This window comes from Pelobates fuscus, chromosome 3, assembly GCF_036172605.1.
Source record: "Pelobates fuscus isolate aPelFus1 chromosome 3, aPelFus1.pri, whole genome shotgun sequence".
Lineage (NCBI taxonomy): Eukaryota > Metazoa > Chordata > Amphibia > Anura > Pelobatidae > Pelobates > Pelobates fuscus.
In genome coordinates this window covers 389,916,108-389,932,145 of record NC_086319.1, presented here as the reverse complement: position 1 = coordinate 389,932,145, position 16,038 = coordinate 389,916,108, and the positions used below count along the sequence as shown (strand labels likewise).

At 38.6% G+C, this 16,038-nt stretch overlaps 1 protein-coding gene across 1 annotated transcript; it reads right to left on the bottom strand.

Annotated features, from left to right (window-relative positions):
- Window positions 1–3,274: 3,274 nt before the first annotated feature.
- On the bottom strand, window positions 3,275–15,806 carry GAL3ST4 (galactose-3-O-sulfotransferase 4). Its single transcript, XM_063449669.1, has 4 exons — window positions 14,975–15,806; window positions 10,921–11,031; window positions 10,531–10,819; window positions 3,275–4,580 (listed from the first exon to the last, which is right to left on the bottom strand). Coding segments are annotated over exons 1-4 (1,230 nt in total). The 5' UTR covers window positions 14,977–15,806; the 3' UTR covers window positions 3,275–3,752.
- Between the last annotated feature and the right edge of the window lie 232 nt (window positions 15,807–16,038).

Here is a 16,038-nt window from a genome sequence, read left to right as displayed (position 1 = left end):
ATCTCCACACCACCTGATACAACAACAACTGCTTTCTATCAGGCTTCACCATAGTCTCCAAAACACCACTACACTCAGTACCTGTGTCTGTCTCCACAACACCAATACACTCGGTACCTAAGCATTCCCAGTCACAGGCAGTCACACACACAGTTACAGGCAGACAGTCACACACACACAGTTACAGGCAGACACACACACACACACAGTCTCTCTCTCACTTACTTACTTACAGTATGGGCAGGAGGAGGAGTGGATTCTCGGAAGCCCCTCCCTGATGTCTGTTAGTTTGGGAATCACAGGGACTCCTTGCTACCCCACCATGTGCCATAACAGCAGCGGGTGGGGGCTGTGTTAAGCTCCGCCACCACTGTCAGTTTGGCTCCACCCCTACTGCAGGATTGGCTCCGCATCCACTTTCCTTTCGTGCAACCGATTTATAAGTGACTGCATTGCTCTTGCACCTTTTTCTTCCACACTTTTCACTTCCACATAACTTTCTATTAATGTGCTTTGATACAGCACTTTGGGAACATCCAACTTCCTTTGCAATTTCCCTTTGAGGCTTTCTCTCCTTATGTAGAGTGTCAATGATGGTTTTCTGCACAACTGTCAGGTCAGCAGTCTTCCCCATGATTGTGATTCCTACTGAACCAGACTGGGAGACCATTTAAAGGCTCAGAAACCCTTTGCAGGTGTTATGGCTTACTTAGCTGATTAGAGTGGGACACTGAGCCTAGAATATTGCACCTTTTCACAATATTCTAATTTACTGAGATTGTGGATTTGAGGTTTTCATGAGCTGTAAGCCATAATCATCGCACTTATGACAAATCACGGCTTGAACTATCTTGCTTTGCATGTAATACGTCTAACTCATATATTAGTTTCCCCTTTTACGTTGCATTACTGAGTTAAATGAACTTTTGCACGATATTCTAATTTTTTGAGTATCACCTGTATATCATTCAACTGTTTTGGCATTATACTCAAATCTAAACATCCCTTTTACGTTATGTTTTATTTTTTCACCTCCAGTAGCTGTACTGCTGGTAATGTGTTCAGGGTCCTTATAAATACCTATAAGCAGGCCTTTTGATTAATTTTGACCCAAATACTGTATGTGAGAAAAAAAACAAGTTTTGTTTTATACTACCATTCCATATCCAATGCGAATTATTACAAATTAACAGACACTGTATATCATAAAAAATTAAATTTTCCTAATGCATCCCTTGTTATATAAATGTTTAAATATTTTTTTATTCCAACAAAAAGTGCTTGGTAGTAAAAGTGTTAATCAACAGATAAATGGCGCTATGGGGGTGCCCCCCTTTGTCAGCCTTCATCTGCATAAGTAATCATTCAAAACGGGAACACAGATACTATTCGAAGATATTACAGTTATCTGTGAGGTTCAAATAAACACATTTTTCCCCCCCCACTGATTATAGGGCTATAATTCCGAAGATCAGCTTCTCCTGAAACCAGTACTCAGATTTACCATTCTGCACAGTGATAAAACACAATAATATCTATTCTGTTTTGTTGTTTGTGGTATAATAATAAGATTTGCCAATGCAAACCAGGGGATGCTCGGAGCAAAATGCTAACTGTTCAAGGGACACTCCACTGCTCAAATACAAAAATAACTAAAAAAAAAACAACCCATCCATTTAGTAGTACGTGTACACAGTAAGCTAAAGTAGTTTAGATGTTTGTAGTGTTCATTTAGGTAATGCTCTCTTGGTTTTAATATGATTACATTTTAGTTCGCATTTTGCCCAAGGAGCAATCAAACTGTAAATCAAGAGAATGTCTCTCAATATTTAGCAATTTGCACCCAAAATATCAACTAACAAGGTAAAATTCCAATTCATTTGACATGTTCTATAGACATTGTTAGTTTTTAATGCTGGGAGAAACCTGTTTGTCATCTCCAACAAGAAATATTTTAACATATTTGAGACACCACTGGAGGGCATTGTTTGACAATACTGTTGCCTCCTGGAAAAACCCCTACGCTGTTCAACTGAGCATCATTTTCAAGTTGATCAATCATTACCACAGATGAACCCAACATATTTTGCTCACTAACTTTTCAGTAACTTTTAGACATTTTTGATGGTGGACGTCAAGATAGTATAAAATAATGGGGACCAAACTGCACATATTACCTCCGCATGAAACCTTAATATGGGTTGATATCTTCTGGAACACTTTCTCCCCGTTCTGTCTCACGTTATCCAGGAGTAAAGTAATAATAAATTACACAGGTGGAGAGATAACACATGATATCTGACGTCTTTAATATAATGCAGCACAGCCAGCAAAGGAGCAGTGTTTAGCAGAGTGCCAGACAGCCAAATAATTCAAAATAAAAAAGGATCTCAAGGTGAAGTGATGCAGACTTTAATAGGACTTAGAACATGAGGTAATGTTTCGGCCATGCTAGATTGGCTTCGTCATATCAGACAAAGTATGACAAAGGCCACATAGCGTGGTCGAAATGTTATGTGATAAGTCCTACCAGAGTCTGCATCCTTCCACCTTGAGTGCTCGGATGCTTGTTCATTTTGGATTGGATACCGGAGATTTGCCATACCGGGAGCGGAATGCTCCAGTGGTGAAGAAAATAGATAGCCAAGCGATTGTCATAGCATCATTTACATTAAAACATAAAGTGATAAAGTGCTCAACTGAAATGCATACTGAGTGTATGGCAGGCTCAGTATTAGCTAGCCACCATTTTTAAACTTTACCAGCCACCACTGATCATGCATGGAAGGGATTAATTGCCTACTAGGAAAGGTGAACTAGCCACGGCTCTACTATTTTATAGACTGGTGAAAGTATTTGTTATTCGTTAATTATCTGAATAAAATTAAATTTATGGCATCATTAGCTAATTAATTACAAATATTTGGTCATTTAATTTATGACTGAAATTTGTTAATCAGTGTATAAAATTTCTTCATAGATGAACTGCATTCATGCATTTATGAACTATATTCTTTCATTTTTGAATGCATTTCGGACACTTACAAACAAATTCCTGTCATAAAATGAATGAATATTCTGAATCGATTAGCTTAATGATTGCCAGAATTGAAATTCTTACAATCAACGAAAGCAAATATTTGCTGAAGTCTACTTTAACTCCAGTGATTTTACCTCTTGGAAGGTCTACCTGAAAGATCAAGGATTTGCATATATTTTCCAAGCATGTAGAAATGTCCATGTCTTTTGTACTGCAATATTTAAAAGCCAAGAATTGATCATGTAAAATGTGTATTTACTAAACACAACCATACAAATAGCTATATAAATATATAAAGATTTACATTACAAAAAGTAATAAAATAGTCTATAGAAAATATTCCATACCAAGATTTTCATCATTTCACTTTGTGAAGGACAGTCCTATTACCTAGTTTAAGTCGCTTGTTAAATGGAGGCTTAATCATTAGAAGATACTGAAACTCACTATAGAAAGTCTAAATCATTGGAAGGCTCTCTATTAAAATGGAAGTAGGTGGCAGTCACACTGGGATGCAGTCAAATCTGGTCAAAGTCTCAAGTATTGTAGAAGTGGTCTGAATGGATGCTTGATCTATTGGTTACAAGTCAATCCATTAAACCAGCATTACCTCCAAACGTTTTATACATCAGTGGTTTCGTTTTTCACAGAATCTAGTCATATCATTTCATTTTCATATAATCTCAGATATATTTGTAATTTTCCGACATGTTTAACCATCAATACGCTTCCCTGGAGTTACTGCTAGTTCTGACCCATTCCAAGTTCCACCTGGGAACTGCCGTGTATCCAACAAGTCCTTGTACTGAAGCTCAGGTGTTACCATTTGCAAACATCGGGTCCTGGTGTTGTATCTCAAATCTTTTCTTATGGCCCATCCCATAATTTTGTCTTGTCCAAACTGGAAAGGCTTAATGGAATCGTCTTTGATATCCTCAGCTTTTACAGGTTCTGAGCTTGCAAGACATAGTTCAGCAAGTTCTTGCCTCCTTTCTCTCAGCCTCTTCACCTCCTTGTCCATTCTTGTTGTCCCAAAGTTTTTCACCTTTTCCCAAAATGTGTGGTTAAAGTAAGTATAAAGATACCAGTCCAGAGAATTCCAGGCCCGTAGCTTCTCTATCTCCCTATGCTCAAGGGGTTTGGCAGCAGCTCGGATATTTAGTTTGAAGCTCACCACATCGTCAAGCTCCCAGCACAGTTCCTCCTTGAGAAGGATCATTGACTCATCAAAGTGCTCAGCAAAGAGCACTAGATTAAATATCCCTTCCACAGCCCGGGCTCCTGCCCTTGCCAACGTTTCTGTGAATGATGCATCAGGGTTAAATCCCAAGTCAAACCACAAAAGGTTGCGAGCATAGTGGTTGGATCTTTCACCTGGTTGGTAATATTTGGAAGGATTGGCAATGAATGCCTTGAAACTGGGACTCTTCTTGAAAGCAGAAGACACAGACCGATAATAAGAGAAAGAAGACTCGGCCATAGTGGCTGGATCTCGAAGGATTGTAAAATATACAGAGTCTGAAGGCATTACTTTACGGACCTAGGGTAGAAAAAACAATACATTATGCATCTACAGGATATGCTTTGCCAACATTCAATTTATCTGCAAAAGAGAAAACCACGTTTATAAATGTACAATTTCACAAAAGTAGGATTTTTCTTGAAACGTAATGATCCTGATATGATAACTATGACCCCAAGATTTCAAAGGATAAAGGAATAAACAGAGTGCAGTCCAGGAGCCTGGATGCAAATCAAGGGCTCGTAGGCTGGACCCCTGTGACCACCTGTAATGGAGCTCTCCAAAAACTTAAATGTAAAGATATAGTGTCCCACTGAGGGAGATTAAAAACAGGGGGTCCACTAGCGTAAGAAAGAGGGGGAGAGAGGAAAGGAAACCCTGACTATTATGAATCTAAGGATATGTATAAAATGCAAGCCAAAGACAAAATGGGTAACAAAAGGGAGATAGACTAAACGGTGCTACCGGGGTATATGATCTGGAGTGCTCTAAGTCACAGTGTCCCCCAGTCTCCCTAGCATTCGACTAAATAGTTAAGTAGATATATGTCAGGTAAGAGGGAAAGTAAAATAAGAGGTAAGAAAGAGAAGACCAGAGGATCTAATCAAAAGTCTAATGAAAACCTCAAAAGACTCTCCCTTAGGGTTATAACACCGTGGCCACTAATGTCTACCTGAACAATCTCTCCCTGCTACAGGTAGCCAAAAGTAAATAAATGCATAATGAAAAAACAACCTAAGAGAAAATAATCATAGTGGTATCAAAGAATGTGCTACCAAGTGAGGTATAAAAAATAACTTATCTAATTATCCATTTAGTCGCTAGGGAGACTGGGGGACCCTGTGACTTAGAGCACTCCAGATTATATACCCCCATAGCACCATTTATCATATCTCTTTTGTTACCCATATTTGTCTTTCGGCTTGCATTTTATACATATCCTTAGATTCATTAAAGGTAGGGTTTCCTTTCCTCTCTCCCCCTCTTTCTTACGCTAGTGGAGCCTCTGTTTTTAGTCTCCCTCAGTGGGACACTACATCTTTACATTTACATATGACCACAAGATGTCACTATTATTAAAAATAAATAAGCAATTAACGCGGCCGGCACAGGAAAAGAGGAAGTATACACTGAGATTTCTCTGGTTTTCAAGTATGTCGTGGGACGCAGTAACAATAAAATATAGACACAAAGTTGAACATGTAACATACATAAAACATAGCCGATCATCAGCTGTTTACACAGGATTGAGTTGACTGGAGATAGAGATTACTGAGATATGATGCTGTCTGGGAGGTGATACCAAAATTGCAGTATTTTGCATTAGAAGGGTGCTATTAAAAACTATTTAATTGCCGGTAGGTGACTATGCTTATTCAAAAAAAAAAAAAAGAAACAACTTATCTTTATTCAAATTTAGGCCAACAGAGTTTGTAAACACTCATATTTAAGTTTTTGATATAAATACATTTATAAATTATTGTCTACCTGTCCATCTGTCTTGTTTGGCCACCTGCTCCTCTATCATTAACCAGTCTTACCGGATTATTCACTAAAGTGAGAATTCATGGCGAATTTCAAAGTATATTTCAAATTTAAGGCCAGAGAAGCTGAATAGAAGGCACAGCTTTGATCATTCTTCCAGTTCAGCTATTTTGACCTTAAATTTAAAATTAACTTTGAATTCTCACTAAAAAATTTTTTTTAAATAAAATAAAGATATATATAAATGCAGGACAATCAGGGACAGTATATAGAATCTATTTTCCAAAACCTTTTGCAAACTATGCATTGTATGACTCATTTAAAAACATAGTGTAACTTCAACAGAAAAAAGTAAGAAAAAAGGGAAGCTGAAGGAACACTCTTTAAGGGGTTAACCCATAGACCAAAGTGAATAAACAAGAAATGAGTGTCCTAACAATAAAACTTAACTTTTAATGATTCTATTAAAATTATTTTTGGGAGCTCAATAAGGATAAAATATCCAATATATATAAGTGGATATTCAAAATAATGAATAATAATAAAAAAAATACCAATGTGCTGTTACTGACTATTAGGTATCAGTGGATCTCATATACATTGTTTTAGAATCTTTTCAAATAGGTCGAGAAAGTACATCGAATTTATTCTTAGAACTCTGAACTTCCTTGTGCAAAGAATTAAGCATTAAACAGAATAAGATTCTCTTAAACTAGTGAATTAAATAGCCATAGATTCACCTTGTGCAATAAATTAAGCACTAGATAAAATCGAATTTTCTTAAATTAGTGAGTTAAATAATCCTAAATTCAATCTAAAAATATGAAAAATAACAAAAAAGATTAGTAAGAAAAAAGGGGGGGGAGGTTCTGTTCAGAAGTTTTCAGAAACCTACTTCCCAGGTTTTTTAGCAAAATATAATTTGCAATCCACCGTTACCAAATTATGAGAGAGTTCATTTTGGTATAGTCACAATTTTTGCACTCTTACTCATTTAGTAGATCAAAGCAGAGAGACTATTCTTGCAGTTATCAAATTATAAGGTGTTAACTACTAAATGGTTCATTTTGGATAGTCTCCACTCTTGCACTCTCACACATTAATAAATCTAAACAAAAAAACTATTCATTTATCTTCTAAATGATAATTATATCTCTTATTTCTTATATCCAAATAGAAATGTAATGAATAGTATCAAAGTGCACTGAAAAGTTAGCATCCGTTCATAATTGTATCTATTTGCGATGTATAAAAAAAAATGTTTCCAAGTGCACTATGAATTATACACCTAGAGCAGTGATGGCGAACCTATGGCACGCGTGCCACAGGTGGCACCCCAGGCCCTCTCTGTGGGCACGTGGCTGTAGGTTCGGCATCACTGCAGAGTAGGCACCTGCCTGCTCAAAACGCCAGGCGCCTTCTCTGCTTCCGTGTCGGCAGGACCGGAAGCAGGGGGGAGTCATCTAGGAAACAGCTCCTGTCCTACATACAGGCTCCTGTCCTACATACTAACCACCACCGGACCACCAGGGATGGCTGTGTCCCCCATCCCCCCCTCCCCTTCACCAAAGGTAAGATGATAAGGGGGGAAATACTGATTCAGTATGCTTTTTTTTTTTTTTTTAAACAAAAACATTTTTAATGTATCTTAACCCCCCCAACAGAGCACACTTATCCCCCCAACAGAGCACCCTTACCCCCTCAACAGAGCACCCTTACCCCCTCAACAGAGCACCCTTACCCCCCTCAACAGAGCACCCTTACCCCCCCAACAGAGCACCTTTACCCCCCTCAACAGAGCACCTTTACCCCCCTCAACAGAGCACCTTTACCCCCTTAACAGAGCACCTTTACCCCCCTCAACAGAGCACCTTTACCCCCCTCAACAGAGCACCTTTACCCCCCCCAACAGAGCACCTTTACCCCCCCAACAGAGCACCCCTACCCAACCCACACAGCACCCCTACCCCCACACACAGCACCCCTACCCCCCCACCCCACACAGCACCGCTACCCCCTCTCACACTCACACATACACTGCACCCCTCAATGCAGTATATGTGTGTGTATTCAGCAGTGTTTGTGTGTGTATTCAGCTGACTGCGTGTATGTATTCAGCAGTGTGTGTGTATTCAGCAGACTGTGTGTATGTTTGTGTGTGTGTTTGTATTTAACAGACTGTGTGGTCTGGGTGTATGTCTTACACAGTCGGTGTGTGAATATGTTCAGCTGTGTGTATGCATTGCATTTGTTGGAGATACTAATAAATATATGCTTAATTTTATCTATTAATATCATTATTTAAAATTTGTATAATTGAACTCTCTGTTGTGTCTTTTAAAACAAAAGATGTTAACTAGTTCGGACAACTGCACGAGTTGTTTTTTCTGAACTTAAATCTCAGTATTCAGGTTTAAATGCCGTGTTGGCACTTTGAGGAAAAAAAAGTTGATATGTATTGCAGTTTGGGCACTCGGGCTCAAAAAGGTTTGCCATCACTGACCTAGAGGTTCTATTATATTTCCTCTGTGGATAAAAAACAAAAAACAAAACCTTATTGCTGTGGGAACCGAGAAAAGGGGGTTTCTATTAGAGGTGCATATTGACAATGGCAGTGGGCGAAACGCGCGTCAGGGGCACTCAGGGACTTAGAGCATCTGACATCTAATATCTGTATAGTTCATTTGAACGCAGCTCGAGCCCTGAGTATACATTCTCTTTATTGCTATTACAATTTTGGAGGATTAGGGCTTTTTTTCTTTATTATGTCTGGCCATTTTTGCCATTGTCAATATGCACCTCTAATAGAAACCCCCTTTTCTCGGTTCCCACAGCAATAACGTTTTGTTTTTTGTTTTTTATCCACAGAGGAAATATAATAAAACCTCTAGATGGATAATTCATAGTGCACTTGGAAACATTTTTTTTTATACATCGCAAATAGATACAATTACGAACGGATGCTAACTTTTCAGTGCACTTTGATACTATTCATTACATTTCTATTTGGATATAAGAAATAAGAGATATAATTATCATTTAGAAGATAAATTAATAGTTTTTTTTGTTTAGATTTTTTTGTTTAGATTTATTAATGTGTGAGAGTGCAAGAGTGGAGACTATACAAAATGAACCATTTAGTAGTTAACACCTTATAATTTGATAACTGCTTTGATCTACTAAATGTGTAAGAGTGCAAAAATTGTGACTATACCAAAATGAACTCTCTCATAATTTGGTAACGGTGGATTGCAAATTATATTTTGCTCCAATAACCTGGGAAGTAGGTTTCTGAAAACTTCTGAACATAACCTCCCCCCCCTTTTTTCTTACTAATCTTTTTTGTTATTTTTCATAATTTTAGATCGAATTTATGATTATTTAACTCACTAATTTAAGAAAATTCTATTTTATCTAGTGCTTAATTTATTGCACAAGGTGAATCTATGGCTATTTAATTCACTAGTTTAAGATAATTTTTTTCTGTTTAATGGTTAATTCTTTGCACAAGGAAGTTCAGAGATCTAAGAATAAATTCAATGTACTTTCTCGACCTATTTAAAAAGATTCTAAAACAATGTATATGAGATCTACTGATACCTAACAGTCAGTAAGAGCACATTGGCATAGTATAACTTCAGCTCAATGAAGTGGTCTGGGTGCCATGTCCCTCTAGTTTTAACCCTGAAGCTGAAAACATAGCGGTTTCAGAAAAACTGCTATGTTTCACTGAGGGTTAATCCAGCCTCTTGTGGCTGTCTCACTGACAGCCGCTAGCAGCGCTTCCGCTATTCTCACTGTGAAAATCACAGTGAGAAGATGCTGGACGTCCATAGGAAAGCATTGAGAAATGCTTTCCTATGGTCGGTTTGAATGTGCACGCGGCATTCGGATCTGACGTCGGCAAGGGGTGGATACCCAGCATAGCTGGAGAAAGGTAAGTGGCTGAAGGGGTTTTAACCCCTTCAGCCCAGCAGGAGGGGGGCCCTGAGGGTGGGGGGTCCTAATGACCCTATAGTGCCAGGAAAACAAGTTTGTTTTCCTGGAAAATAGTAAACAAACAAACAAAATCTTTCTACCTTTTCAAGGATGCCTAATGGTAATAAAGATACTTTTCAGAAATGTAAAATGTAAAATTAATAATTAATATCATTGGAATATTCCTTGCTAAACAAGAACTAAGAAAAGTAGTTGAGCTTTCTGTATTGATGCAAAGAAACACACATAGATGGGTGGTAACCTATAATTGTCATAGAAGAACCAAACTTAAAAAAAAGAGTGTTTCTTAGATTGCTGGTAGGCAATATTGGATCAATTGATATTTATGAGCAATATACAGGGAATGCACCACTTTTTCAACAGGGTGATGTTTTTAAGGTGAGGTTACTATTTTATCTCTTTAGTAATTAAAAGTTATGTTTTATGTAATAATTTATTTAGCTACAATTCCACTCTGTTTCCCCATTTCTTAGAAACGTCTTACCTCCGGAAGATTGAATCTCATATGATGACACAGGATATCATATGATGGTCTGTTTGGAGTACTGTAGCCCTTCACTCTCCGGGAGTGGAAAAGATTGGGATAGCTGAATTGGTACTTAAATGGCATAGCAAAAATAAGGCCATTCCTGTCCCCATAACGATGAAGTATATTTAATATTGTGCTTCCAGCTGTTTTGTGTGTCTTCAAGAAGACAATGTGCCGTTTAGGGAGGCACGTCTGAGATGGAGTGGAGGACACAGGACGTAGGACAGAAGGATTTTGAGGGGATCTAACAAAGATAAAAAGTACAAAAAACATGTTATCTGTTGGAATGCAGATACAATTCTACTGATGTCATTATTATGACTGTGCAAGTCCATAAATACTCACTTCCTTAGAAAGTGGATTCCGAGGAGCTGAATGGTGAGTCCAACAGCCATAAGCCCAACGACTCCTAAACCCAGGACATGCACCCGACACAGGTGAAGTAACCTCATTGTCCTGCAGAAAGAACAATAAGGATATACGTTTGGAAGTATTACAATTTAAGTAATCTTTCAGCAAAATTAAAGACAATGAAGGCCCTGACCATGACCGTATGAATTATAAAGAAGGTTTGGGCAGCTGTTAGGGCAGCCAATAACCAAGATGTTATTGAAAAAGAATTAATGGAAATCAAAATGTGCTAACAGGCCTTCAGCTTTATCCCCTTGATCTCTAGTAATACACATAAAGAAGGCACAGATTTATATAAGGACAGGCCAAATAAGAAATAAGTTATTAAGCTGCAATCTTTAAATATCTATCACTTAAACGAACACTGCAAGCATAATAACCACTACTGACGCTGTAGTTATTGTGGTGCCACACATGGCCTGGTGCTGTCCCAGTTTAATGTCAGGCCATTTTAGAATAATTTGACATCTTAGATGGTTCCCCCTGGACACCTGAGCAGCATCCACACTTCTCTTGTAGGAGAAAACTGGATGTCTCTCCACAACTAATCATGGTCTATAGAGGACCACACTTATCACATGAGAACTCTCAGCCAATGAGAGCATCACTGCCTACCTTAGTGGAAGTAAAATAGTGCATAATCTTTACCCAAGGACATACTCAAAAACAAAGTGGTTAGTGGTTCCAGAGAGAAGGATGGCAATGCCCTAAGGCAATGTAGGTGGAGGACAGTTCATGGCTAGAGTGTTGACTAATTAACAAATATACTTTTTTCAAAATAGGACATTTCTTACAGATACATCGAGCGTGAGAATTAAATGTAGAGATTACTGGAGGATCCTAAAGGAGCAACCATGCCTTGACAAAGAACCAGTTGGCCAGACATATTGATATATGTCCCCTAAAGTTATCAGAAAAGGAAGGATGGAAACTAGATTTTAGAAGTGTTTGTTCACAGGAGAAAACCAAGTCAAGTGAGGAAACATTGTTTGAGCTGTGGGTAGGAGGAAGAGTTACTGCTTGTAACGGATCGACGGGCACCCTGACTGGGTACCTCCGTTGAAGGATGCTCCTAGCGCTTCCTGAGGATTCCAAGCACTCTAGCAGACACCACAACCACTGAACCGGAGAAGCATATGAATGCTTTCAAACATATGAATGCTGTAAACAGCTGAACAGGAAAAGCATACAATCAGCTTACACTCCTGGCAATCAGCATACAATCCAATTCCCCCAATAACGAGACAACACTTTGTTTTGAGGGTCAAGCAGAACTGACTGTACTGGCACATACAGCCTCTTTAATCACAATCCACAAACATAGTACTGCCCACAGGGTTTTGAAATACAACCAATCAATCCGTACAATACACACAGCCACTCCCATACAAAATCCTCCCCTCTGCCTGTGATATGATTACTGAACACAATGGGTAATATAATTATCACAGGCAGAGAAATACAGTTTTTTTACAAAATATTAATAACTTCCAAAATATACATGCCATTCACATAAAAATTTCAGAATCAGCATGCTTGAAATATACACATACTCAAATATCAGGGCAATCGGTTCAGGGGTTAAAAAGTTAAGGGAAAGTCTTATTTGACCAAATGAAGCATGGCTTTTCTGCCCAAAACCAGTTCCACAGAGTCTTCTATCCTGGAGATAATTGGGAAGTAATCCAATTATCTCCAAGGACAGAGGCAAAACTCCATTAGCCACATGGTAGCAAAATACAATAAAATACATAAAAATATATAACTGTGCAGCCATTGCATAAAACAGATACATTCAACATATGCCCAGATAGCTTAGATCTGAGCGCACATTACTGAATGTCGCTCAGATCACATACATACAGTTGAATTGCCATGGAGCCAAAGTCTTTCACATAGTCTTTCGTTATATGAATGGGCTCCATGGCATAGCTATCTGGGGTAACACTGCTCACATAGGGAAAGTACTGAATGACCCGGCTTTCGGGTCTTTGCAGGGGAAAATCAAGCAGTTCAACATGGGGCCATAGTCACAGGGCAGCAGGCTAGCAATCAGTCTTCTCCAATGCCCAGTGGTGAGGCTGGTTCCGCCACACTGCTTATAGAGAAGAAGGATATACTGAGCAGTAAAACTAGCATGATAAACATGTCTCCCCTTAAATTAATGATTTGGAGGCCACAGCTGAGAATTAAAGGGGAGAGCAAAACATTAAAGGGACACTATAGACACCCATACCACTTCATCTCATTGAAATTGTCTGGGTGTGGTACCCCTGTCCCCTTACACCTGCAATGTTAATTATTGCAGTTTCTGATAAACTGCAATATTAACAGTACAAGGTTAAGACTGCCTCTAATGGTGGTCAATCAGGCTGCCACAAAAGGCACTTCCTGCTTGCTAGGCGACTTTTGGTCACCTAACTGATGCGGGACATCCTTGCATGAAGACAACCAGCATTGTAGAATAGCTTTGCAGCAATGCTGTCCCATGGGGAGGATCTAATGTAGGCTTCCCCAAACTCCGGCCCTCCAGATGTTGCTGAACTGCAACTCCCATGATTCTCAGCCTATCTATTTAATTCATAGAATCGTGGGAGTTGTAGTTCAGCAACATCTGGAGGGACAGAGTTTGGTGAAGCCTGGCCTAATGTGTCACCCTGGAATTGTTTAAGTACATCATGGTTTATAAACCCTTACAGTGCAGGGGAGGTGGGGAGGGTGGGTGAGGGGGGCAGAGTGAGCTATAGTGCAAGGAGTACAACTTTGTATTCCTAGCAGTGTAGTATCCCTTTAGGAGTATGTTCAGGATACAAGGGCTCTTATTTTGGGAGGTGTAACAGGGCATATTGTGGTGTTTCTGTATGATTCTAGCTTAGTTACATTGAGCTAGACATTTCATGGTCTGTAAAGTAGGAGTATGTGTAACTGTGAACATGTTAGTGGTATTTAAATATAACCTTCTATTACATTCAACCACTCAAATGGCAACTTACTGTTCTAAACCTCTGCATGTTAGAACACTCAACAAACGACCTGACACATTTTTTTTTCTTCCTTTACGGTCTTCTTTATAACCTTCTACTTTTATATATATTTATATAGCGTCTCCCTTTCTAGTATAGAAGATGGTTATATTTCAGCTTATCCTCATTCTAGGGTATGGGCGTAAAAAGTGATTAAGATGGAGGCTTGGGGATTGTGTTTGTTATAGGGGAAGTCGGGTAAGAGTTGGGATGAGGACAATATGTTGAGGTAGTTGATAGACATAGAGTATTACCTGTACTGTGTTATAATAGTATAGTAATATATTGTTAATTGACAGGTCGATTGTTTTGTATCTTTTATGTAATTTGTGTCAAAGTAAAACTATTGTGAAGAAATTTGTATTTATTTGAGTTTTATGTATTTATGATAAAACCAATAAAAATATTTTTACATAAAAACAAACGACCTGACACATTACACATTATGAGAGTGTAAAATGTAAACTAGCTAAAAAAAAAACCACACACACACACACATTTATTTAATTTATTCCAGATGCGTTATTTTCCAGGATTAATTTAATTATTGGGATGTCCTGCTTGATTTTTTTTATTCTCCAATAATCTTTTAGATATTTAGATATGTGTGATTACTTTAAATTCTTTATAAATGTTTGTTTTTTTCTTAAAAAAAAAAAAATAGGCCAGCAATAATTAGGACGGATACCTCTTTAAATAAACTCCCAATTCTACCCCAGTGTGAATGAGATAATGGTATAATTCTCCTTGATCTGTATTCCTATGTTGTGTTTTATGGATCAGCAGAAAGACTTGGAAGAGTGAGATAGTGAATTCTGGTGGGATAACCATGTTTCTCTGCCCCAGCCCCTCTCCATCAATACAGCCCTCCTTTTGTCTTCTGTATCCACCACCAAAGATTCACACCTCTACCCTTACCAACATTCATTTTCTCTCCTAAACTCTTTCAATTCCCTTGTACTCACATTTCTGGAGGGTCACGCAAAGAGTGTCAGGAAGAGATTATCATACTGGATCTTCACAAATCAGTACAGAGTATCTTTTAGGCAAGCTTCCTTAATGTGAGAGCGATGGTTTTTCCTCTCCCTGCAAGTCAGGTAATCCGTGTTCATGTCAGACTCAATAAAAGGGCAGTTGTTCCACCTCTGCTTGCTAATCCTTTATATTTCCAAAGTTATTCTACCCTTTGTGGAGTTTGGAATGGTCGAAGCCCTCCTTGCTCACCAATGGCAACCCAATCCCCAATCACCAAAATGTGAATAAAACCGCTTCGAACGTAGAGAGAGGATTCCACAGATATGAAACTGCTTCTTAAATAATATCCGGTGTTCTCTAATCAGCTCCATATGTGAAATTGGAAGAACAAAGCCGAGAAAAAGCCTACATCTGGCGAAACAAATGTTTCAAGTGACTCTTCGATTCCCACCAACTTTTTCTATTTTTATACTCTCTTTCCCCCACCGAATGTCCTTTCCAATATTACAACATAACGCTTGAAGCACTAAAACATATGTTTTTTTTTTTTAAATAAAAAAACCATAAGGTACAGACAATAATAGGTTATGTTCTGTATAACAAGTGATTCTGAGTTTAGTTACCCATTTAAAGATGATTTGACTGTCGGCCATGTGTTCTTCATCCATCCCAAGACCCAGGAAGATCGAGTTACCTCTCTGCGGAGACTGTAAGAGTATTGCTTGGAACAAGATCAATTTACTCGCCTCTGGGATCCTGGCTGAATGATTTATTTAGACCACGTGCACAACCACTGAATTTCGTCAGATTTTTGTGCATTGAAAAATAACCATGCAACCTTAAAGGAGCCGTAATATTAGCTGTAAAATTATAGGAACCTTCTGCCCCTGCACCCCTCCCCTCGTTCCTCTTTGCCGTGAAAGGGGTTAAATAACCCTTTTAAAAAGTACCTGATTACAGCACCAATGTCCCTCAGCGCAATGTCAGCCAATGGGGAAAACCTAGTGCGCATGAACAGCGAGTGCCGCACATACATTTGGCCTCCCCCATAGGA